Source organism: Chiloscyllium punctatum, chromosome 7, assembly GCF_047496795.1.
Source record: "Chiloscyllium punctatum isolate Juve2018m chromosome 7, sChiPun1.3, whole genome shotgun sequence".
Lineage (NCBI taxonomy): Eukaryota > Metazoa > Chordata > Chondrichthyes > Orectolobiformes > Hemiscylliidae > Chiloscyllium > Chiloscyllium punctatum.
In genome coordinates this window covers 85,830,901-85,857,677 of record NC_092745.1, presented here as the reverse complement: position 1 = coordinate 85,857,677, position 26,777 = coordinate 85,830,901, and the positions used below count along the sequence as shown (strand labels likewise).

Sequence of the window (26,777 nt, the reverse complement as noted above, 5' to 3'; positions counted from 1 at the left end):
CAAGATGGGGAAGGAGTGGGGAGCTATTACCATCTAAAGTCACGATCAGTTCAAAATGCTGCAAAAAGGCTCAGTTAAAGGTCAGAATCTATCCCCGGAACTTAGTCATTGAATGAAGTTCAATGCATCAGGCCAAGGACAAAGTTCAAAGCAGGAATGCGATAGAGAATTAAAATGACCAGCCCAAAAACTTGGAATCGTGCTTTCAGACTGCATTGCAAATCAGTCCCTTGGTTTATGGTCAGTCTCCCTGATGTGGGGAGACTACATAGTAAGTAATGTGTGCAGTCTACTAAATTTCAAAAAGTACAAGTAAATCAACTGGAAGGTGTGTTCAGAATCTTCGATTTTGTGATGGAAGACGGTAAAAGAAACGCGTATCTCATTTCCTGTACTTGAATGTTAAAATATCCAAGTGAGGTTAGGAGTGGCTCATAATGGACCAGGGTATTATTGAGGGAACCATCCCTTTTAGATGCTGAGAGAAAAAGTATGCTTTGTGGCATCATGGAGGGTGCAGAATGGGGTGAGAACAGAAATGCAAGAAATAAGTGATGCGGTTGTGGGCCTCAGTAACTAGGTGCAAGGGGAATTCTCAGTTGAAGACATAAACATAATTTTTAGAAGCAATAGTGTGAAAACTTCCATCTTCCAAACAGATGTGATAGCATCTGAGAAACTCTGCCAATGTAATGGGTTCCTTGCGGTGAGCGCTCTTGGGAGAGGAGCAAACTCCTCTGTCCTTAATGGACAATTTGTAATTTTTTAAACATTGCCATCTAGTTCTGAACCTACCCATGAGAAGAAACATCATTTCTGCATACCACCTTAGCAAGACTGTTCAAGATTTTTTATTTCAAGTAAGCCACCCTTTGCTTTTCTAAACTTGAGTGGAAACCAGCCTGGTCTATCCAAAGTTTCCTCTTAGACCAGCCTGCTCTTTCCAGGTATCAATTTATAAACCTCATTTCAACTCTGTCCAATGCATTGGACATACTTCCTTTAAGTAAGGGGGCCGAGACCGTGTGCACAATATTTGAAATGTGACCTCACCAATGCCCTGTGTAACTGAAGCATAACATCCTTTTATGTTCAATTTTCCTTAGAATAAAGGGCAGCATTCCATTCATCGTTATAATCACTAAGAGTACTGGCATAGTCACTTTTTTGTGACACTTGCACTCGAACGCATACATCTGTCTGTACTTAGGACAGAACCAGCGCAGAATTCTAAGTAGTACTCTTTTATTTTATGCCAAAATGGAAACTTCACATTTTCGTTGCATTTTAGTCCATCTGTCAGATTTCTGCACACTTAGTCAACTTACCACCTCCTATCTGCAAGCTCCTTATGTCTTTTTTCACAAGATAAAGTTCCTATCTATCATTGTAGCTAAATTCACATCCTATAATGGATGAGAGGAGAGAAGGCAAGTTTTTCATGAAAATTGTGAATAGCAGTGGTGTAACACAATAACTGTAGGAGGCTAGTCAACTTTTAATGAATAAAAAATTCATATTCTTATTGCCAGAGCTGGAGACTTAAGGAAAGGAAGATTGTCAGTTTGGCCAGGTGAGGGTAAGCAAATACTTTAGTGAAAACTACAAATTAAATGGTTGTTTATAATTACTGTTTATGTAGGAAAGGTTCTAAAGTGAGAGCAATGTCACTTGTGATAAAACAAAAGAACCGAGTATCCGCACCTTTGGGAAGCTCCTTATGACAACTTTGCCTACTTAGATATAAAGGTTCAGGTTTAAATAGTCTATTACTTTAAGTACTGTCATATTTGTAAACTGTCGACCTATCAATTGAAATGAGTGGTCATTCACTATTAAATCATGTGACCTCATATTCCATGTTACTAAATACTCTTTGGGCACACAAAGGATTATGATGATTCAAAAATACCCATGTAGCTTGGTACATACAGTTCTAGCTGCTATTCCACAAGGATCCGGAAGTGCACTTTAATTCAACAAGATTATGTATTATGATTGCGAGAAAGACCTAATAATATTTAAGAAAAGAGTTTTCAGTGTTGGACTGGAGGAATCATATGAAATTAAGTTCTAAAATTAAGTTTCACTAATTTTGAAATGAGAAACTAAAAATAATATTGATTAAAGCTATTTTTGAAAATAGCTTTCATTCTTTACTTTTAGGACATTAAAAATATTTTCCCTCCCTTTTAACTTTTAAACCTCACTAAAAATCCTTGTCATGATTATGTTTTGGTGTTCCTTAAATGGACATGTTTTATACTCTGGGAATCAATCCACAACTATTCTCCACTTCTGATGGCCTGCTGTCTTTTTCCTTTCTTATTTGGATAAATTCTAATCCCAGTACTAACTTTTCATGGTTTGGGTGACCCTGGAGATCTCTTCTAGCCAAAACTATGCAACTCATCCAACCATTTTATAAAGTTTTTCAGGTCATCTGGTTGACTTTAAGTGAATATTTCCCTTTTTAACCAGCACAATCTTTCATTAAAAGAAACCCACACAACTTCAACAGTTCTATATTTTTAAAATTTCACTTATTTTTTGTTTTTGACATGGTATAGTTTACTGGTACTGCAATAAAGTATTTTGCTACTGTGGTTTTACCTGGTATCTAATCTGTTCTAAGGCACATTCCTGGTAGAACATATTTGCAAGAATAATCTGCTGGTAATTGCAACAGTTCTCAGTATATTTCGGTGTAGAGCTTGGCAGTCTCTACAATTAACTTGTTAATACACTGGTACCCTCTGTACAAACCATACAATGCACACTCTTTTCTGTAGGTCTTGTATCTATAGTAGTAGCTTTTGACAGACAACTGCTATGTGAAGTGATGGCACGTTGCATTTCCAGTGTGATATTAGTGTAACCTTAATGCTGAGCATGGTTGAATAGTAGCACTGGAGGCTGTTGCATTGTCTATCTCTTTATGTATTCTAATCTGGAGATCCAAAGTCTCAAATGCAGTATGCAAAGTCACCTGACACTTTGAATATGCTCAATTGCTCATGAAAAGTACTGTTAAATCCACTCCGTGTCTGCTTAGTCTAGTAATTCTGATCTTTAATGGCTCCTGTAGCATTGTTGAAAGGAGGATAATCCTGTACTATATTACTTAGTTGCAGCTTCTTTCTTAGGTGCTAGTTTGTTCTTGGTTCCATCTGAGGAACATGAGGCACATCAAAGTGTACAGAATCTCGAACTGAATGACTCTGAATTATCCAATGAAGAAATGGGGGTCTCTGTTAAAACTGACAATACCAGCCACACCAGTGTTGTATCTTCAATGAATGAAGTGGACATACATAACTTTGTGGAGAACAGTCAGAATACAACAGATACATCAGATCAAGCTATTAGTGTTCAAAGGTAAGACTGTAATAAATTAGAGAATTATTTAAGAAGTTTTCAAGCATGGCAAAGCATTTTGTATTGGGAGACAACTAAGCAATTTAAAGTTTGTGTGCATGCCCATTTAATTTTTATATTTAAAGCTGCAATTGTACTAAAACTGCACCAATGACCTGGACTTTGGAATAGATCTCCAGTTAAGTTGAAAACATCAAAAAGGTAGAAAGACTTTAAAGCAACAGTAATGAGGGATTGCCTTGATTTTTTTCATTGTAAATTGTAGTGGAGAATGGTGAGGTGGCGAGAGAAGAGATGTCGCGTCAGGTTAGAAGATGGGGCATTTGCGAATGGAACAAGGATAATTTTAAGCTTGTGATCATTGATATGCATCTGCATTTTCTGTATTGTGCAACTATTTTAATGAAACTAACTGCTTGTATATTATGTAGCTTTGTAAACATGATGTCAATTTTTGTCCTGGAACAATTTTGAAATCTGTTAGAAACCAGAGTTTCTCGATTTCCAATTTCAGTTTTATCTTCTGTCACTTTTGAGCTCTTGAATTGTTCTTGCTTGTTTCTATTTATATTTTACATACATTTAAAATCTTTCTATTGCATGGGCTTATAACTTCTAATTTTGGTTATATTTAGCTGTACACCTGAAGGTACAAAAAGCAGCTGGGACCTTCATGTTGATTTTCAGAGCCCAGTGCTTGGGGAGAGTGCAAGTACTTGTCTGAAAAATTGCCCAACAGAAGTACCACATGTGAATAATAGCAAAACAGAAAAGTATGATCTTATCACAGAATCACACAATAGCTCTCCATTACAAGATGAGAGAAGATTTTACCAAAACTTAATGGTGAGCGTTCTCTTATTAAGATTTCATTTGCCTTAGGATAATTTCGTAAGTGAAGTGTATGGACATCTTTCTCTTTTTTTTTCCTTTCCTTTTCATGTTCACCAATATTTGAAAATCTAAAAATGTTAGTAACATATGTAAATATTCACCAATACCTAATATTTGTGTGTTCTTAGTGTTTGTCAGGCAGTTATTCAGTTTTTTCCCAATAACTGCAAGTACTTTTCAATATTATGTTAATCTGTCAGGAATGGAAAACCTGATTTTGTTTTTTTTTGTCCCTTCCTTTTCTATTCCCTCTCCTCAGTCTAAGTGAAATTTGAAACCATATAGCACCTTTTATCTGTTGTTCGAGCCTGGGATGTTTAACTCAGTGTAGATGAAGGTTCATTCTGCAGACTTTGGATCTGCACATTTTATTCTGCGTGGTCACATCTTTTGCTTACTGACTTATTGCTAGTTAGATTTACCACCTGGATGTTCTCTGATTCCCTCAGGTGAGGGTGGTTGTGATCACATGCTAAGCAAAATCCTTAAATGTGGTACAGTAGGCATTGTGCTTGATTTTGTTTTGACAATCTGAAGATATTTAGTATCAAGTTTAATTTTGTTTGCTTGACATTATACAGACCAAATAATTTTTGAAAATAGGCCTGTTTTAAACTTTAAAATCTGCCTGTTAAACAAGTGATGGCCTGAGAGAATTCTTTTTTTTTTCCAGAGGATATTTTTATGGTACTAAGATGATAATTCATTGTTAGCTTGAGTTATTATTTTAGCAATTGTTTTTCCTGTTGTTAAAATATCATCTGCATGGTAAACAATTGTAGCTCAATTAGTGTAAAGATCACCACAACTGTGCATTCAATATGTAAAAATACAAACACGAGCCAAGTTTGAATACATTTTAATGTTTATTTTCTGTAAGGGCCAGGTAAACCAACTATTGGAATCATCTTCTGAAAAACAAAATGAAGCAGAAAATGAAGATGCTGAATCAGAAGTCTCGGTGCAGAGCCCTGAGACTCTGAACAAACCATCTGAACCTCGGACCTTTCAAAAGGAGGATAATGATGTGTTGAGTGCAACTGTGAAACAGCTGAAGAAAATGGGAGTGAAATTTGATCTTGACTGTACAAGCATGACCAAGAGCAAAGTTGAAAATGCAAGGTACCATTAATGTAACAGTTAAGGCATCTCTGCTTAGAATATGATACTGATGCTTAGAATATGCAGATGCTGAAAATCTGAAATAAACAAAATGCTGGAGAGATTCAGGTCTGTGGAGAGAGAAAGTTAACTTTAAGTCTGATATCTTATGAAGAAGAGTTCAATTGCATTCAACATTAACTTCTTCTCCCCATAAATTCTACCACATCTGCTGAATATTTCTGACATTTTTCTATTTTTAATAGATAATTGCGAAACTTAAAGCCATCAGAGAAATTGAGCACGTCAATGAAGGAAAAGCCCATTCAGTTGAAGTGCAGTTGTTTAAAAGGCTAACGCTTTACATTTTTGTTTACTAGTGATGCAGTTAAAGATCACTGGGCTTTTTCTAGTTGGAATTGGACATTGACTTTGGAGCCACAGAAGCACAAGTAAAGTCTGACTAATATCAGGTCCCTGTTGAAGACTGACATATTTCGTCATGTGATGAATTCCATATTGTGTACAACCCGATATCAGACTATATAGGCTGAAAATGAGAATCTCTGCTGCATTCACCACTCTAAGGCAGATGAAGGCCTACTGATGTTATCATTGACTTTTATTCCACAGACCTAAGTAATGTTCTGGATATCGGGTTCGAATCCCACTATGAAAGTTGGTGGGATGTGAATTCTGTATAAAAAATGTGGAATTAGTGATAAAGTCGGAGAGATGTACAGCACGGAAACAGACCCTTCAGTCCAACTTGTCCTTGCCGACCAGATATCCCAACCCAATCTAGTCCCACCTGGCTCATATCCCTCCAAACCTTCCTACTCATACACCCATCCAGATGCACTTTTAAATGTTGCAATTGTACTAGCCTCCACCACTTCCTCTGGCAGCTCATTCCATACACCTACCACCCTCTGAGTAAAAAGGTTTCCCCTTCGGTCCCATTTATATCTTTCACCTCACACCCTAAACCGATGCCCTCTAGTTCTGGACTCCCCCAGATTTTGTCTATTTATCCTATCCATGCCCCTCATGATTTTATAAACCTCTATAAGGTCACCCCTCAGCCTCCGACGCTCCAGGGAAAACAGCCCAAGCCTTTTCAACTTCTCCCTATTGCTCAAATCCTCCAACCCTGGCAATATCCTTGTAAATCTTTTCTGAACCCTTTCAAATTTCGCGACATCTTTCCGATAGGAAGGAAACCAGAATTATATGCAGTATTCCAACAGTGGCCTTGTACAGCCGCAATATGACCTCCCAACTCCCGTACTCAATATTCTGACCAATAAAGGAAAGCATACCAAACGCCGCCTTCATTATCGTATCTACCTGCGGTTACTTTCAAGGAGCTATGAACCTGCACTCCAAGGCCTCTTTATTCAGCAACATGCCCTAGGTCCTTTACCATTAAGTGTATAAGTGCTGCTAAGATTTGCTTTCTCAAACTGCAGCACCTCGCATTTATCTGAATTAAACTCCATCTGCCACTTCTCAGCCCATTGGCCCATCTGATCAGGATCCTGTTGTAACCTGAGATAACCTTCGCTGTCCACTACACCTCCAATTTTGGTGTCATCAGCAAACATACTAACTATACTCCTGATGCTCACATCCAAACTATTTATATAAATGATGAAACATAGTGGTCCCAGCACTGATTCTCATGGCACTCCACTAGTCAGTCCTCCAGTCCAAAAAACAACCCTCTACCACCACCCTCTGTCTAACCTTGCTCACCAGTCTCCCATGGGGAACTTTGTCGAATGCCTTACTGAAGTCCATATAGATCACATCTAACACTCTGCCCTCATCAATCCTTTTTGTTACTTCAAAAAACTCAATCAAGTTTCTGAGACATAATTTCCCATGCGCAAAGCCATGTTGACTATCCCTAATTAGTCCTTGCTTTTCCAACTACATGCTCATTCTGTCCCTCAGGATTCCCTCCAACAACTTGCCCACCACCGACGTCAGGCTCACTGGTCTATAGTTCCCTGGCTTGAGATGCAACCACATACTGAATCAGCAAATGTTTTTGTACGCACTTAACAAATTCCTCTTCATCTAAGCCCTTAACACTGTGGCAGTCCCAGTCTATGTCTGGAATGGTAAATTCCCCTACCATAACCACCCTATTATTCTTACAGGTAAGTGAGATCTCCTTACACATTTGTTTCTCAATTTCCCTCTGACTATTAGGGGTCTATAATACAATTCCAATAAGGTGATCATCCCTTTCTTATTTCAGTTCCACCCAAATAACTTGCCTGGATATATTTCCGGTAATATCCTCCTTCAGTACAACTGTAATACTATCCCTTATCGAAAATGCCACACCTCTCCTCTCTCGCCTCACATTCTCTCCTTCCTATAGCATTTGTATCCTGGAACATTAAGCCGCCAGTCCTGTCCATCCCTGAGCCATGTTTCTGTAATTGCTATGATATCCCATCTTCCTAACCATGCCCTGAGTTCATCTGCCTTCCCTGTTAGGCCCCTTGCATTGAAATAAATGCAGTTTAATTTATTAGTCATACCTTGTCCCTTCCTGCCCTGACTGTTTGTTTGACTCACTTCTTCTGATCTCAACTGAACCAGTCTCAGGTTGATCTCTTTCCTCACTATCTCCCTGGGTCCCACCCCCCCACCTTGCTAGTTTAAATCCTCCCGAGCGGCTCTAGCAAATCTCCCTGTCAGGATATTAGTCCCCTTCCAATTTAGGTGCAATCCGTCCTCCTTGTACAGGTCACTTCTACTCCAAAAGAGATTCCAATGATCCAAAAATGTGAATTCTTCTCCCACACACCAGCTCCTCAGCCATGTATTCATCTCCTCTATCTTCCTATTCCTGCCCTCACTAGCTCGTAGTACCCGGAGTAATCCAGATATTACTACTCTCGAGGACCTCCTTTTTAAATTCCTGCCTAACTCTGTAATCTCCCTTCAGAATCTCAACCTTTTCCCTTCCTATGTCATTGTACACATGGGAACCAATGACCTCTTACTGGCCCCCCTCAGCCTTGAACATTCTGCACCCTCTCTGAAACATCTTTGATCCTGGCATCAGGGAAGCAACACACCATTCTGATTTTTTGCTGTTGGCCACAGAAACATCTACCTCTGACTAGAGAGTCCCCTAACACAATCGATCGCTTGGAACCTGACGTACCTCTCATTACATTACAGTCAGTCTCAATACCAGAAACTTGGCTGTTAGTGCTACGTTCCCCTAAGAATCAATCACCCCCTGCATTTTCTAAAACAGCATACGTGTTTGAAATGGGGATAGCCACAGAAGACTCCTGCACTACCTGCTACCCCTGTATCTTTCCAGGAGTTAACCCTTCTATGTAACTGTATCTGAAACACATTCCCACCCCCACCCCAGCCCTTCTGTAACTGCCATCCATCACATCCCCTTGCTCTTGTATATTCCTCATTGCCTCTAACTGCCTCTCCAACTGATCCATTCAATCCAATAGGATTCGGAACCAACGGCATTTATTGCAGATATAATCCTCAGTAACCTGTAAACGTTCCTTAAACACACTCATCCGACAAGAAGAGCATATCACTATACTAAGGGCCATTTTTGCTTCTTTGAATGTACAGACTCAAATAGCACTGTCTTATTCCTCTACAAAACACTGCTCCAGGTTAAATTAATGATTAACATAAAACCCACTCTACTCACTATTGCAGACTTATTTAAGGTCACTCTTAAAATCCACTTATCTGCTTCTATGCTGTGACCTCTCCCAACAGGTTCCTCCAAGATCAGTTGTGAATTTTATTGTTTTAATTTTCCCAGATGCACTCTGATGTCCAGTGATGCATGAATTCAACAGAAAAGGCAGTAACTGCTAACTCTGTCAGTTAGCAATGTGGGTTTCTTTCACTCTCTCCTGCACTGACCTCAACGTGTGCTTCCTTTGTCTGTTCTTCTCACTTTTTTTTTAAAAGTGCTGTTGATTTAATTCTAATGATTATCATGAAACTGTCTGTCTGACAATGGCCATCAAGTCCATCTGGTTTACTAATATCTTTTTTTAGAGGGGAAAACTGCTGTCCTGTCCTTGTCTGCCCAACTCCATTCTGACAGTAATTTGGTTGACTCTTTTTGTCCTCTGGGCAATGATCGTAATGTCGACATCTGAATGCCTGTGCCATTTTTTTTAAAAAATCAATGATTTTCTCTGAACCCAGGAAAACCTTGCTGTATTAACAATGACTTTCGTCATTGGAAGAGTTTTCCCTCCAATTTCCATTGATCCTGGTTTAGTAAACTTCAATAAATGTTATTATCCTTGATGATTTTAAAAAAACCATTTCCTAGTTGTTTTGCTGATAGCTTTCTGATCTGTGGATTGTTTTTCTTTGAATGTTCAAACCTCAGCACTCTTGTGAACTTAGCCTGAGTTATGAATGAGAGTGCTGAATGTTAAAAGTGCTGACATTCAGGTTGACTGTCAAAAGATAGGGAGTCTTTTCTACTGAGCATTCCTTCATTTAATAGGTAAAGTTTGTGAAATGTTGCTGGTGAGAAATAGATTTTGTATTTGCTTACATAATGATTAGTAAAAACTTTGTGAATTAATAAAATAACTTCAATGTGGATGTTGGCTAAGCATTACTATCTCTTCTTAACATTGAGTAGATCATGGTGATCTGCTGCCTTGTTCCAATGATACAAAAAAAGCATCACATCCCTAATGTATATCTAGCTGATGTGCATGGTAGTGCCGGACAAAAACGTTTATAATATGCATGTTTGCATTTGTAATATGATTTTCTTGTTTTCAGCACATTGGCTCGCATAAACCCTGAAGCAGTTATCCCAAGGTTGAACTATACGTCCTTTGTCAACGTTGGTGCAGTTGAACTTGGAGCTGCTGGGGTTGACCTTAGCATGGAGGCCAATGCTATTGCTCTGAAGTACCTGAATGATGCTCAGCTCTCCCAGATATCTCTCAGACGTAGTGGTAACTGTGAATCACCATCCCTAAATAACTTACTGGAAATGAACACAGATGGAAGCATGGTTGGCCTGAGCTTAATTTCACCCAATAACATGTCATTTGCCACACGCAAATACATGAGGAGGTATGGACTCGTAGAAGAGACATATAGCAGTGAAGAGGAGGATGTTTTGTCAGATTCTGCCATACGGCCTATAAAATCTGAATCAGAAATTCCTTCTGCTAAAAAAACAAGTTCTGAAAAAGTGGTTGAAGCCCAGCTTAAAAACTGTTGTACACCGGAGTCTTTCTCAAAGGCAGATGGGAACATTCTAAGAAACATTACTAATGAAATTTCTCCCACAAAACCACAGAATGTGGATACACAGGACTGTCATTGTCAGCAGATTCGAAAAAATCCAAAACCTAAAATGAATAAGTTTGCCGAAGAAATCGATTACACCAAAAACCCTGAAAAAGAAAATGGAATTGAAAGGATTTCCGACTTTTCCAAGAAATTAAGGCCAACTGTCTTAGAGACACACAAGTCTACAAAAAGCAGTGATGCAGTGGGCAACATTCTGGATGTAAATCGGCTCCGACAACTACCCAAACTCTTCTAACTAACTGGATTGATGTAACTCCAATTGGAAAAACCAAGACACTTCCCAAGGAACAAGCTATTATGTAGACACCATTTTTTTCATACCAAAAATGATCAAGATCACAAATTTAATGTATTATAACATAGGTCAGTTAAATATGCAACATTTAGTAAAGGATTGCTAATGTAAAATTACAGTTATCAACTGTCAACTACAGTATAGTGGAAAGTCCATTGTAAATATTCTATTCTGCTCATACTGTAATTTGTTTATATAATTTATGGGGTTTTTACACTTGGTAGAAACTTGTGTGGTACAACTGTCTCCGGATTATAATCTGTGGATAAATATAGTTGTGTAGTTTCATACTGGTTGTGGTCAGTGTCAAGCGAACAATCAACTAAACAATAAATATGGAGACCTGGAGTTCATACTTGAACTTCATTTCCTCAGTGGGTAATTCTAATTTCATGTTCCAATAAGCATTTTTGTTCTACATTGTGACCAGTGGAGAACAAAATGAGAAATAAGTAGTCTCCCTTTTGTGTACATACCTCCAAAATTTCATAAAAGTTTGCCTGTACTTAACAATTTATTTTGAATTATTGCTGGATTGAAAACTAATGATTTGTTATATACAAAACTAATGTGAAAGATCACGAATGATTGCTAATGCAAGACAAACTATACCATAAAGAGAAGGTATCTCTTAATCTGGTATAAATGCAATACCTTTCAGGTGGATTAAAATTTGACTTGGTAGGGTAGTTGAAAACTTGATGCTAACACAGATGTCATTATTAGAGAAAGCAATGGCTTTGACCATCCAATTTTTCCCAAGTACTTGAGCTCCCCTCCACTCAACCGAAAGTGCCAGTGAATGAATTCTTAATAGTTTTGACTAAACCTTTGTAGCTAATATTTACAGAAATTTAGGGATGTTCATGTGTGTTTTTTTACATTACTGTGTAAGGTGTTTATCCATGTTTCAATCTGATATTTGTGCTTTTGGTCAGTTTGTCATACAGCCATTGGATCAATTCTTACCTTTCTGTGACTTCTGCAAGTTACTTTGTTCAATCACTGGATTTTGTGGACAATTTATAAATAAAACATTGCATAATTTCTGCATGTTGTGTTTCTTCACCATCTAAACTATCATATTTCCTAATATTTTGTTTGTAATTGCACTGTTCACATTTGACTAGCCGAATAGCTGTCTTTAAGCATAATGTGAAATGTGGGTAACAAATTTAAGAGGCATATTGAGTTTCACTTTAAATAATGTCTGACCTGCTGTGATCTCCAGCATCCATAGGGAGAGAGCAAGCTTAAGTTTTGAGTCTAGATGACTCTTCGGAGCTGAAGTGAAATATGGAGGGGACAGCAATAATGCTGTAGTTTTGGGGGAGAGGGGTATGGGGCTAGAGGGAGGATGCTGGTTGAGAAAGGACCCACCATTGTTTTCCCATTCTCACCTTCTGATCATTATCTGAACTCAACATCTTTTCTCCACTTGCACCCTACAGCCATTGCTCTCTCTCACACCCTCCCCACCCCAAAACTACAGCATAAATGCTAAGCCTTCCACAATTCACTTCAGCTCTGAAGAGTCATCTAGACTCAAAACATTAGATTAGATTCCCTACAGTGTGGAAACAGGCCCTTCGACCCAACTAGTCCACACCCACCCTCCAACGACTAACCCACCCAGGTGCTCCCTCTCCGTGGATGCTATCTGACCTGCTGTGATTGCAGCATTTGTTGTTTTCAGTACAGATTACAGCATCTGCAGTAATTTGCTCCTACATATTGAGTTTTAGTCGTACAAAGAATAGTCCTAGAGATGTGCAGCACAGAAACAGACCCTTCAGTCCAACTCATCCATGCCGACCAGGTATCCTAAATTAATCTAGTCCCATTTTCCAGCCTTTTGCCCAAATCCATCTAAACCCTTCCTATTCATATACCCATCCAAATGCCTTTTTAAATATTGTACCAGCCTGCACCACTTCCTCTGGCAGCTCATTCCATACATACACCACCCTCTGCATGGAAAAAGTTGCCCTTTAGGTCCCTTTCAAATATATCCCCCTTCACTCTAAACCAATGCCCTCTAGTAATGGACTGTTATTTAAATTAACATCCATCTGCCACTTCCTAGCCCATCTGATCAAGATCTCTGTACTCTGAGGTAACCATCTTCACTGTCATTACATCTCCAATTTTGGTGCCATCTGCAAACGTACTAACTGTACCTCTTATGCTCGCATCCAAATCATTTATGTAAATGATGAAAAGTAATGGATCCACCACCAATCCTTGTGGCACTCCACTGGTCACAGGCCTCCAGTCTGAAAAGCAACTCTCCACCCTGTCTTCTAACTTTTGAGCCAGTTCTATATCCAAATGGTTAATTCTCTCTATTCCATGAGATCCAACCTTGCTAACACTTTACCATGAGGAACCTTCTCAAAAGCCTTACCTGAAGTCCATATAAATCACATTCATCGATGTTCCCTCATCAATCCTCTTGATACTACTTCCCTCTGACAAAGCCATGTGGACTATCCTTAATCAGTCCTTGTCTTTCCAAATGCATGTAAGTCCTATCCCTCAGTATTCTCTCCAACAATTTGCCCCACTGGTCCATAGTTCCCTGACTTTTCCTTACCACTTTTCTAAAGTAGTGGTACCACGTTAACCAACCTCTAGTGTTTCAGCACCCCACCTGTGACCATCGCTGATATAAATGTCTCAGGAAGGGGCCCACCAATCACTTCCCTAGCTTCATGCATAGTTTTAGAGTAACCCAATCAAGTCCTGGGGGTTTATCCACTTTCATGTGTTTTAAGACGTCCAGCACCACCACCTGTGCAATATGGGCTTTTTTTTTTTAAGATGTCACTGTCTATTTCCTCACATTCGATATCTTCCATGTCCTCCTTCACAGTAAATACTAATGCAAAATACTCATTTAGTGTCTCTCCCATCTCCTGCGGTTTCACACATGGGCTGTCTTGCTGATCTTTGAGGGGCCCTATTATTTCCCTTCATCTGCCTTCCCTGTTAGGTCTCTTAAATTGAACTGCATTTATTTCATTACATCAGTCCTTCCTCCATTCTCTGCTTTGTTCCTGCCTCCCCTGACTTTTGACTTGTTCCTTTTCCCAACAGTACAAGTCTCAGATTGATCTCTTTGCTCACTATCTTCTTAGGTCCTAACACTCCACCTTACTAGTTTAAATCTTCCTGAGCAGCTCTAGCAAATCTCCCTGCCAGTATATTAGTCCATAAGACATAGAAGCAGCAATAAGGCCATTCGGCCCATGAAGTTCACTCTGCCAATTATTCATGGCTGATCGGCATTTCAGCTCCACTTACCTGCACTCTCCCTGTAGCCATTATTTTCTTGATCTCGAAAGGAATTATCAATCTCTGTCTTGAAGGCATTTAATGCTCCAGCCTCCACTGAGCTCTATAGCAATGAATGCCACAGACCCACCACTTTCTGGCTGAAGAAATGTCTCACCTCCATTCCAAATTGACTCCCTCTAATTCTAAGGCTGTGCCCACGGGTCCTAGTCTCCCTACCTAACGGAAACAACTTCCCACCCTTTCTAAACTATGCATTATCTTGTGAGTTTCTATTAGATCTTTGGGGCCAGGACCCTCAGCTGTTCATCATATGTTAGGCCTAACATTCCAGGGATCATTTATGTGAATCTCCACTGGACATGCTCCCGTGCCTGTATGTTCTTCCAGAGGTGTGGGGCCTAAACTTGTACACCGTATTCTAAATTGGGCCTAGCTAGAGCTTTATAAAGTCTCAGAAGCACATCACTGCTCTTATATTCCAAACCACTTGAGATAAATGACAACATTTGGTTTCTTAATCACGGACTCAACCTGCAAGTTAACCTTTAGAGAATCCTGGGCTAGTGTTCCCAGATCCCTTTGTACTTTGGCTTTATGAATTTTCTTACAGTTTAGGAAATAGTCCATTTCTGTATTCTTTTTTTCCCCCAAAGTGCAAGACCTTGCATTTGTTAATATGGATTTCATCAGCCATTTCCTGGACCACTCTACTAAACTGTAAATCTTTCTGTAGCCTCTTCATCTCCTCAGTACTACCTGTCTGTCCACCTAAATTCATATCATCGGCAAACTTTGCCAGAATGCCCCCAATCCCTTCATCCAGATCATTATAAAGTGAACAGCTGTGGCCCCACCACTGAACCCTACAGAACACCACTTGTCACTGTCTGCCATCCAAAAAAAAGAACCTTTTATCCCAACTCCGGCAGTCTGATCGTAGGCAATCCTCAATCCATGCCAGTAGCTCTCCTTGAACACCATGGGCCTTCACCTTACTTAGCAGCCTCCCGTGAGGTACCTTATCAAAGGCCTTTTGGAAGTCTGGATAGATAACATCCTCTGGGTTTCCCTGATCTAACCTACTTGTTACCCCTTCATAGAATTTGAACAGGTTTGTCAGGCATGACCTTCCCTTACTAAATCTATGCTGACTTGTTCTAATCCAATCCCGCGCTTGCAAGAAATTAGAAATCTCATCTTTAACAATGGATTCTATAATTTTACCAACAACAGAAGTTAGGCTAATCGGCCTATAATTTTCTTTTTGTCTTGATCATTTCTTGAACAAGGGGGTTACAACTGATTTTTTTTTTTTCTCTCTCACCCAATCATCTGAGACAATCTCTGACTCCAGTGACTTTTGAAAGATCACAACCAACGCCTCTGCTATTTCCTCAGAACTCTAGGATGTAGCCCATTGGGGCAAGGAGATCTATCAAATTTTAGACCTTTTAGCTTTTCTAGCACTTTCTCTTTTGTAATGCCTACCATACTCAACTCTGCTCCCAATTCTCCATAATTGTTGGGATATTACTCATGTCTTTCACTGTGAAGACTGACAAAAAGTACTTATTTAGTTGTTCAGCTATTTCCTTATCTCCCATCACTAGCCTTCCAGCATTAATTTGGAGGTGCCCAGTGTCTACTTTTGCCTCGTGTTTGTTTCTTTGTATTTGAAAGAAACTTTTACTATCATTTCTAGGGCAGCATAGTGGGTCAGTGGTTAGCACTGCTGCCTCAGTGCCAGGGACCCAGGTTTGATTCCAGCCTTGAGTGACTGTGTGGAGTTTGCACATTCTCCCCTCTCCCCTCTGCGTGGGTTTTCTCTGGGTGCTCTGGTTTTCTCCCACAGTCCAAAGATGTGCAGGTCAGGTGAATTGACTAGGCTAAATTGCCCATGGTATTAGGTGCAATAGGCAGAGGGAAATGGGTCTGGGTGGGTTACTCTTTGGAGGGTCGGTGTGGACTTGTGTCGAAGGGCCTGTTTCCACACCATAGGGAATCTAATCTAATATTACTGGCTAGCGTACCTTCATATTTGATCCTCTCCTTCCTTATTTCTCTCTGTTATCCTGTTTGTTTTTGTAGTCTTCCCAATCTTCTGATTTCCCAGTACTCTTAGCCACTTTTGCTTTCCCTTCTCTTTTCCACCCCCCCCCCCCCCCCCCCCCCCCCCCCCCCCCGGACTCAGGTTTAAAGTCCTACTGACCACCCTATTTATCTTTTTCTCTAGAACACGGTTCCAGATCAGTTCAGGTGGATACTGTCCCAACGATACAGATTCTGCCCACCCTGCCCCCAACCAGTTCCAAAACTGATGCCAATGCCCCATGAAATGGAATCCCTCTTTCCCACACCAATCCCTTAGCCACATGTTTACTTCCCTAACTTTTTTATCCCTGTGCCAATTGGCACATGGCTTGGGCAGCAATCCAGAGATTATGACCCTTGAGAACCTGTATTTCAATTTCCTTCCTTGTGCTTGATAATCCCTGAATAGATTTTCTACCCTAGCTTTGCCTATGTTGTTAGTTCCTATGTTGACCACAACAATTCGATCCTGCCCCTCCCACTCCAATATCCTTTCAAGCTGGTCGGAGATGTCCTGCGCCTGGTACCGGGCAGGTAATGCACCATACAGGATTCCCGATCTGGACCCCTAATTATAGAATCCCCTATAACAATTATTTGTCTTTTTGCTCCCCCTTCTTGAGTGGTCAGCTGGCTCATCCTGTCCACAGCCCTTTCTCTCATCCATACAGGGAACAAGAATCTCCTACCTGTTGGGCAAAGTCAAGGGCTGAGGGTCCTCCACTCCTGAACTCAGAATCCCCCTATCTGCCTCACTTACAGTCACACCCTGTTGTCCCTGATCACTGACTGAATTTGAATTATTTAATCTATTGGGTGTGACCGCCTCCTAAAACAAAGTGTCCAGGTAACTCTCCCCTTCCCAGATGTTCCACAGAGTTTAAAGCTCAGATTCCAGATCATCAATTTTGATTTGGAGTTCTTCCAGCAACCAACACTTGCTGTACATGTGGTCACTGCTGTTCACAATGGGATCAGCCAGCTCCCACATCACACAGCTACAGCACATCACCTGTCCAGCCATAACTACTTATTTAATTAACTTTTACAATTTATGTATTAAATAATTTCTAGTACTTTTTGCTCCAGTCTTATTCAATTAACCAATTAAACTTTTAATCGATCACATAATACACAAGAAATACAAATTGTAAAGCCTTACCTTAACAACACACAAGAGTCCTTCTTGGTTAGAGCTCCCGCTGTTCCTGCTGCAAGAACAGAACAGTCTACTTCCAAATCGGGTGTGCAATCTGTCCATCCTTATACAGGTCGCTTTTATCCCAAAAGAGATTCCAACTATCCAAAAATGTGAGCCCTTCTCCCCTGCACCAGTTCCTCAGCCACACATTCTATCTTCCTATTCCTACCATCACTATCTTGTAGTAACTAGCTTGTAGCACTGGGAGTAATCCACATATTACTAGCTTCAAGGACCTCTTTTTAAAATTCTTGCCTTCTCTCTTCATGCTCCCTTCAGAATCTCATTCTTTTCCTTTTCTATTTCATTAGTTCCAAAGTGTACAATGACCTCCTGCTGGTCCCTCGCCCTTTTGAGAGCATTCTGCACCTTCTCAAAGATATCCTTGATCCTGGCACCAGGGAGGCAACACACCATTCTAATTTTTTTGTTGCCAGCTGCAGAAACATATGTATGTGCTTCTGACAAGAGAGTCCCCTATCATAGTTGATCACTAGGAACCGACATGCCCCTCATTACATTAGAGCCATTCTCAGTACCAAACTTGTCTGGTTGTGCTACGTTTCCCAGAGAGTCCATCACACCCTATGTTTTCAAAAACAGCATACTTGTTTGAGGTAGGGATAGCCACAGGAGAATATTGACTCATTTGCCTATCCCTCCTACCTTTTCTGGAGTTAACCCATGTACCTGGTAGTATCCCTTTCTGTAACTGCCACTTGTCACACCCCAAGTTCCTGTAAATCCCTTATTACCTCTAACTGCTGCTCCAACTGATCCATGCAATCTGATAGGATTTGTAACCAGACACTTCCTGCAGACATCATCATCAGTAACATGGAAAGTCTCCCTAAACTCTCTCATCCGACAGGAAGAGCAAGTCACTCGACTAAAGGCCATCTTTGCTCTTTCACAATTTACAGACCCAGAAAATAGCATTCTCTTGTTGCTCTGAAAAAAAAAGCCCTGCTCCAGGCTAACTTAATACTCATGGCTTATATTTTAAATTTAATCGAGGCAGATCTTCATACAAGATATAGTCCAGAAACAATCCACTCTACTCACTATTACAGATTTACAGCAAGACTACAGTTAAAAACTATACACTTATCTGTTCCTGTGCTGTGAGCTCTCCCACACAGGTTCCTCCAAGGTCAGCTGTGAATTTCGCTGTTTATTAAGTTTTCCTCGATACACTCTGATGTCCAGAGATACTTGGAGTAAAACAGCAAAGGCTGTACCTGCATATTCACTGCTGTGCCAGGTTTCTTTCTCTGACCATGTGGTCACTACCTTTGTCTGTCTTATTCTTTTTTTTAAAACAAAATTATTCCAAACTCAAGACAAAGTGTCAAAGAATAGACCAACTTCAAGCACCAAAGACTATTTAGTGACTGGTGAATGCAATTATTTTCATTTTAAAACTTAGAGCAAGGAAAGGTGTTTCTATTTGGTTCACTTAGCATTCCCATCATCGAGTTAGCGACAGGTATAATCTAAGTTAACATATCAAAGCAATACTGAGTAAGTACCATACGTATGGCTCAATGGTACCCTTACCTTTTCAGGCACGTCAGAAGCTTGACTCCAATTTAGCTTGTACTCCATTAGATATTTAGGGAATGCTGGACAGTAACATGATATCTTAAAAGGGAGATTCATTAACGTTTTTGCTGGCAATAAAGTATACCACAATAATATTCTGAAAAGCTGTGCTTTGCATTGCCAATATTTAGACCTTGATCAGCACTTGTATTTTAATTGGCCATGTTACTGTCATATTGCTGTTAGTGGAATCTTGCTGTGTAATTTAGTTGCTGCATTTCCTATATGATAGTGACTATAAAATATGTAGATGCAATGAGGTGGTGACATAAGACTTACTTTTTCTTTCTGATTAAAAAATATGCCAGTGAATGAAATAAAAACCAAGATCACTATTACATATGAGAAATTCATCTAATGCTTTCTCAAACATTTCACCTTCTCTCACCACTGAAACATGTTTTATGGTCCTTGATTCATTTGCTATATGTAGGACCACACTATGTACAAACTCATTGCCACAGTCACTCATGTGACAATAGTTACAGCAATTCAGAGGTAAGAATGGAAGATGGTTTGTAAGTCCTGAGGAAATTTTTTTTCTTTAAAAAAATCTATTTTAACACCAGCCCTTACATGATGAAAGAGAGGCTATTTTAAGCAAATAATAGTTCACGAAAAAACTTTATATTTCTAGAGGAAAGGACTGAAAACTAAAAACAAACAGGACTTGGGTCTCATCAAATGTTGCAGTTGTATAAATTTATAAAATGTTCTCATAAATTTTAGGAATTAATACTTATTTCTTTAACTTGCAGATGCAATCTTTTACAGTGTAGAGATACAAAAAATGTGATAGAGCTTTAGCTGTGGCATCTTTTAATATTGAGGAACTTGAGTAATTTTAGCATTTGGACTTTGTTTAATGCGACAGCTCATACACCATACTTAATCCTGTTTGTGGGCAGTTTGGCAGGACTACTACGATTTCCTATATTTGCAAAGGCAATGGTTGGCAACTAGACAACCAGTAATGTCCATCTTCAATTGCTTTAGCATCCACAACATTTTGAAGTAAGTTCTTGATTTTTACTATCCTTACAAGGGAAAAAGAGTTTCTTGATTCCATTCCTAAATGCTCTAGGCCTACTCTCTTCTGAATTCATGGTATTGTGGTACCATGACACCACAGAGGACTGTTTAGCTAACAGGAAACAGTAGATGTAAATGGGTCATTCTCTGATTGACAGGATGTGATGAGTACTATGGATCACTGTTTGGGCCTCAACTAATCATAATTTATACTAATGACTTGGATGAAGGAATTGAACGTATGATTGCAACATTTGCTGATGACCGATAGGAAAGTAAGATGTAAAGGAAATGTGAGGAATTGACAAAGGTTATAAACTAGTCCACCAGTGAGTGGACAAAAGTTTGGTAAATGGAGTATCATGCAGGAAAAGGTGAATGTATCCAATTTGGCAGAAAGAATTGAAAAACAGTGTACTATTTAAAATGATTGATTTCATAACTTCAAGGGATCCAGATGTTATGTCCCATACAACAAGTCGGTGTTCAGATATGGAAAGTGATTAGGAAGGAAAAAATAATATTGTCATTTATTGTAAGGAGAATAGAATATTTAAAAAAGGCATGTTTGCTACTCTATGGAGTGTTTTAGGCCACATCTGGAGTTCTGTTTAGTTTCCTTTTATTTATGAAGGGATGTAAATGCATTAGAGCAATTCAAAAAAGGTTAACTTGACTGATGCTTAAAATAATCCCCTCATTCCAGGTTAAACTGGGCATGCTGATCCTATTTTGGAGTTTTAAAAAAATAAGCTGATGTTACATAAGATCCTGAGAGATATTGACAAGGTGGATGCCAAAGGATCTTTCTCTTTTGTGGGAGAGATGGGAATTAGAGGATACAATTTGAAAATCAGAGGTCTTCTATTTTAAGATTTGAGAATTTTCTTCTGAGCATCTTGAGTTACAGAAGACAGAACAGTAGAGCACAGGAAATAGCCCTTTGGCCCACCATTTTGGTGCCAATCATGATGCCATTTTAAACTAATCCCATCTGCTTGCACATGGAATATATCCCTCTATTCCCTGCCTGTTCACATGTCTGTCTAAATGCCTCCTAAATGTTGCTCTGTATCTGCTTCTACAATCTCCCCTGCCATTGTGTCCTAGGCACCACTGTTTGTTTTAAACAAAAACCTTGCATTGCATATCTCCTTTAAAATTACACCCTCACTTTAAACCTATGTCCTCTAGTATTTGACATTTGCACCCTGGGAAAAAGACTCTGATCGTGCATCCAATCCATGCCTCATATGTTATATATTTCTATCAGGCTGCCTCTCAGCCATCAACACTCGAGCAAGAACAATCCAAGTTCATCAAACTCCTTATAGCTACTACACTTCAACACAGGCAACATCCTGGTAAAGCTCTTTCATACCCTATCCAAAGCCTTCACATTCTTCCTGTAGTGTGGTAACCAGGACTGCACACAATATTCCAAATATGGCCTAGCTAAAGTTTTGTATAACTGCAACATGGCTTGCCAAATCTTATACTTAATGCCCCCAACCACTGAAGCCTTCCTTGCCATGTTTATCATCTTGTGTTATCACTTTCAGAGAGTTATGGATTTGCACTGTAAGATTCCTTTTTAGCAATGTTCCCCAGAGTCCTGCAAAACTACATAGTCCCTCATTAATCAAGAGTTTGGAAGGTTATTGGAGGTGAATAGGAACGTGGGTTTGAGAGCACAATCTGATTAGCCATAATTATTGAATAGCGTGAGACAAATTCAAGGAGTCAAATAGCCGACAGGCCCTACAATTTGAATGTTTACCATACATACCCAAGATTCATGCAACATTACTCAATCAGAACATAGTCTTTCATTTTCTAGTTTCACTAAGTGTTCAGCCAGTTTTACAAACTTCACCTGATTCCATGAATGTTATCAACCCTTTGATATTATTTTTATATTAGACCTATAATAATTCTTGTTACTGAATCAGTTTTTTTAATGAAACAATCCAGTTTAAAAGATGAAAATGAACCTGTGTGAGCAAACTACATTTATAGATTGGCAAAGAAGAAATAAAACCTTTCCTTGGCAAAATATGAACTTTGGAAATCCAGCTCTTAGATCACAGAATCCCTACAGTGTGGAAACAGGCCCTTTGGCCCAACAAGTCTACACCGGCCATCCGAACAGTATTCCACCCAAACCCATTTCCCTGCCCTATTACTCTGCATTTACTCCTGACTAATGCATCTAACCTACACATCCTTGAACACTATGGGCAATTTAGCATGGCCAATTCACCTGACCTGCACATCTTTGGATTGTGGGAGGCAACCGGAGGAACCCCATGCAGACACAGGGAAAATGTACAAACTCCACACAGACAGTCGCCCAAGGCTGGAATTGAACCTGGGTCCCTGGTGATATGAGGCAGCAGTGCTAACGACTGAGACTCCTACCTTTAAACATGAGTAAATAAAATGATTATATTTGCATCTTGAATTTTTAATCAACTTTCAGCTTAATGAATTTACTTCAGATTTTGGTGTGATATATAGAACTAATTGCTTGTCCAAGTTAAGTATAGCAGCCATTATCAAATACTTGGGTACTCATCTAGGTTATCTTATCTACTTGAGGGAACTGTAAGCATTGTGAGGTTGTGAAGTTTTTTGGCCTGTAAAAACTGGGACAAAAGTATGAATTGTTTACAAATTACTGTAATAGCAATGAAATTCCAAGTTTAACCACCAGATGGCAATCCCTATCTCTTCATTGCAGCAGAAATAAGTATTTGAGATTTCAATTTTGTTATTTTTATCCTGGCTATCATTTATCAAATCTAATACATAGGTTAAGAGTGCAAGTTGCCATGGTGTCATCTTCAGTGCTCAGTAAATTTTACTGCGATTTAAGAACTCTGACATCCTCAGTTGCTTGCTATTTCAATAAACCACCGAGCTCTCATGCTATTGTTTGTATTGGGCTTGCTGCAACGTTTCGATGAAGCACAATGCAAATGTGAAGAACAACAATTCTATTTAGACACTTTACAGCCAAAATGTCTCTATTGAATTCTATCAGTTCAGAGACTGACTGCATGGTGTCTGTCCTCCACTTTTCTAGTGTTCTTCTTTTCTCTTTCTTCTCCCTACTTTCCCCTACCCCTCCCCACAGCCCCCACCTCACCAGAAGCTTTCTTTGAATCTTGTTTACTGTGCTCTTAATGGAGCAGACCCACTAATTTGCATCCATTTTACAGCTCTTTCTACTTCAGCTCCGTTAACAACCTGTTTGTCTTTTGCAGCTGGACCTCTACACCATCTGCCCGCTTGGTCCTCTTCCTCTCTGTCAAAAATAGAAAAACCCACTTTCCAACCTCTTTCTGTTCTAAAGAAGAATTATACCCAACTTGAAATGTTAACTCTCTTTCTCCATCCACAGATGCTGCAAAACAAATGAATTTCTTCTGCACAGTTTGTTTCAAATGTTATTGGAAACCTTGATAAGGCTTTTCCACAACATAAGACACTTGGGCAAAAACAGTTTTCTGTATCCATTTTACATTTGAAAATTTCTGGTCACTTTGGTCAATTCTTTAGGCAATTTAAATGGAATTATTAAATTTTGACCTATTCAGTTTATTTTGTAAATAAATAATTACTGCTTAAAGTTTGAATGTTTAAGAAGTCTTACAAAAACTATGCTTCAGTTACTTTTAAATAGAGTTCAAGTTTTTTTAAAAATGTACCAATTAAAACTTTGCTTTCTTTACTTAGTAACATTATACTATGATTTGAAACCAAAGTCTGCTTTTTATTTTAAAACAAATCTGCTAAATTAATCCTTTTGATCCCGATTGTGACCCTTTGATGGATGGTCATGCATTGAAGCAACTGAAGATTGGTAAGGCTAGGACACTACCCTGAGGAGGTTCTGCTAAGCTGAGACCATTGACCCCAGTGACCACCATCTTTGTACTAAGTATTACACAAGTCGATGTACAGTTTTCTCTTTGAGTTTCAATCCCTGAATTGAGGGAGGGAAGAAAGTGAAAATTCACAAGATGTCACCTCATCTGTTCTTGGTTGGATGTCAGAAAACGTCCTAGAGCCTGAAGTGACTGCTGAATACTCCCAAGGCCATTCACTCTTGACTGTCTTTCATTGTGGTGCCACCACCTCTGGTGGGCATTTCCTGCCAATCAGAGTATACCCTGGAATGATGATGGAAGATTTTGAGGTATAAGCACAAACACCAAATCATGTCTTGCAGTCAGTCAATGTAATCTCTGGGATAACTCTTCCCAACTTTGGCACACAATCCCTGATGTTAGTGTGGATTTTACAGCTTCAACTGAGCTGAATATGTTGTTTTAATGTCTTGTGTTCAGATTGATGCTTGGTGACTTGTCCAGTTTCATTCTTGAGTTTTTCTGTAGTGATTTGATGCATTTGAGTGGCCTTCTTTGCCATTTCAGAGGGCCATTAAGAGTCGATAGCATTGCTGTAAGCCTATAGTCATGTAGGTCATCTGGATGAGGGCAGCAGATTTCCTATCTTAATGACATTATGAACCAATTGGATTTTTAACAACTCTGTTGTTTGGTTACCCTTACTTGATACTTTTTTTTCATATTTGTTTGTTTAGTTGAATTGAAGGTCCTAGCTGCCATAGTGGGATTTGAATTTATGGTACTGAACCATTGATCCAATTTTTGTATTACTGATTCCATAGCCTAAACATTATGTTCTGCAGTAGAAATCTACAAGATTTATCTGTCTTTCCATGCAACAGCTATAGGGAATTAAATTCAACCTTGTGGTCTGTCAATTCAATCCTGCTGCTACTTTCAGCACTCTTTCTAGATGTTGCTGTTTTGAACAGTGACTGCTACTTCCTTTTGACTCTCGCTTCCACTAAATGCACCTCTGTTTCTCTCCCAAACTTAATTGTGTTTTTGTTTTGCTATTCAATTATCTTTAAGAATATTTTTAGTAACCCTTCCATTATTTCTATTTTAATACCATTTCAGCACATTTTCTTTTCCAAAGACTTTAAGTATGTTTAGTCTTACTCCATCTCTGAATGTTTTTAACTCCCACATTGCGTTATATTTTTACACTTCACTATATCAGTGTATGTTTTCTAAACATTGCTGCTTTCTTTTGAAACCAATTTTTTTTTTAAGTTTTGTGCATTTCTAAGTGTATTCGCCACTACATCTCTTATAATTCCTGCCCCCTATAAATACATTGATTTGAAAATCCCTCCTCTCTTTTGTCTCTGTAGAATCTTGTACTGAAGTGCAGTCTTTGCAATGGAAAGGATAAGGTGAGAGAAACTCAGCTTGAGATTGAATGATGTGGTGCACAGTCAGGGTTATTTTAAGACCAACAGCAGAAAGAGGATTGAAGACCATGGTGGAAATGTGAAATATATAATGGGGGTTGAAGATGATGTTTCCAGTTTTACAATGCTTATTAGGATGAAATGGACTTCATCCAAGATTAATGTTTGTGAATCAGCTCAATGGTACAGAGATAGTGAAATAATTGAGAGAGAAGAAGAGACAGGCGGATATCGTTACCATGCATTAAGCTGCAGATGAAGAAATTAAGTGAACCAAGGATATAACCTTGGGATTTCTGTGTAGTAAAATTTCAGGAGTCTAAAGTGAAACAAAATGGTCTGATAATGAGTGACGTTAGGACGGCTCTCGGTTGGTTCCAAAAATAGATAAGGTATTGGAGGACGTTATAGAGTCAAAGGGATCTGCAGCACAGAAAGCCATCAGGTTTGCGCCAGGCAAAACCAACTATCTGACTATTCTCAACCCATTTCAAGCATAGCGCATATCTAAATATTTCCTAAATGTCATGAGCAATTCTGCCTCTTCTACCCTTACAGGCAAGTTCCAGATACCTATCAATCTCTGGGTAAAAACATTTTTCCATGTATCCCCTCTACACCTCCCATCCTTTACCTTAAATACAATGCCCAAGGTCACTGAACCCTCCGCTAAGGGGAAAACAGTCTTCCTATCTACCCTATCTATGCCGCTCATCATTTTATACATCTCCGTCATGACACCCTCCTCTGTTTCCTCCTCTCTAAGATAACCAATTGTCCAATCTCTTTTTATAACTAAAATTTCTTGCCCAGGCAATATCCTGGTAAATCTCCTCTGCACTATCTCCAGTGTTATCACATCTCTCCAATAATGTGGATTCCAGAACTGCACATAATACTTTCGCTGCAATGTAACCAACTTTCTATACAGTTCCTGTATAACCTCTTTGTTTTTAAACTCAGTGCTTCAGCATGTAGGTTATGTAGGTTAATTTGAAAACGTCGCCTTCATCCATACACACCTGGTCACCTCTTTGAAAAATTTAATCAATTTGATCAGACTTCTTAACAAAACGATACTGCCTATTCTTGATTAATCCCTGCCTATCCAAGTACAGATTAATTCAATCCCTCAGAATTTCTTCCAGTAGTTTCCTCACAATGATAGTTCAACTGATTGGATTTGTAGATTACTTGTT

At 39.2% G+C, this 26,777-nt stretch overlaps 1 protein-coding gene across 1 annotated transcript in view; it reads left to right on the top strand.

Annotated features, from left to right (window-relative positions):
• stil (STIL centriolar assembly protein) overlaps window positions 1-12,084 on the top strand; it is a 46,632-nt gene extending 34,548 nt beyond the window's left edge. The window contains exons 14-17 of the mRNA XM_072574248.1: window positions 3,147-3,378; window positions 4,014-4,224; window positions 5,153-5,394; window positions 10,198-12,084. Of these exons, the coding sequence (XP_072430349.1) occupies window positions 3,147-3,378; window positions 4,014-4,224; window positions 5,153-5,394; window positions 10,198-10,975 (1,463 nt within the window). The 3' untranslated portion in view covers window positions 10,976-12,084. The remainder of the gene's footprint in view (window positions 1-3,146; window positions 3,379-4,013; window positions 4,225-5,152; window positions 5,395-10,197) is intronic.
• Window positions 12,085-26,777: the final 14,693 nt, after the last annotated feature.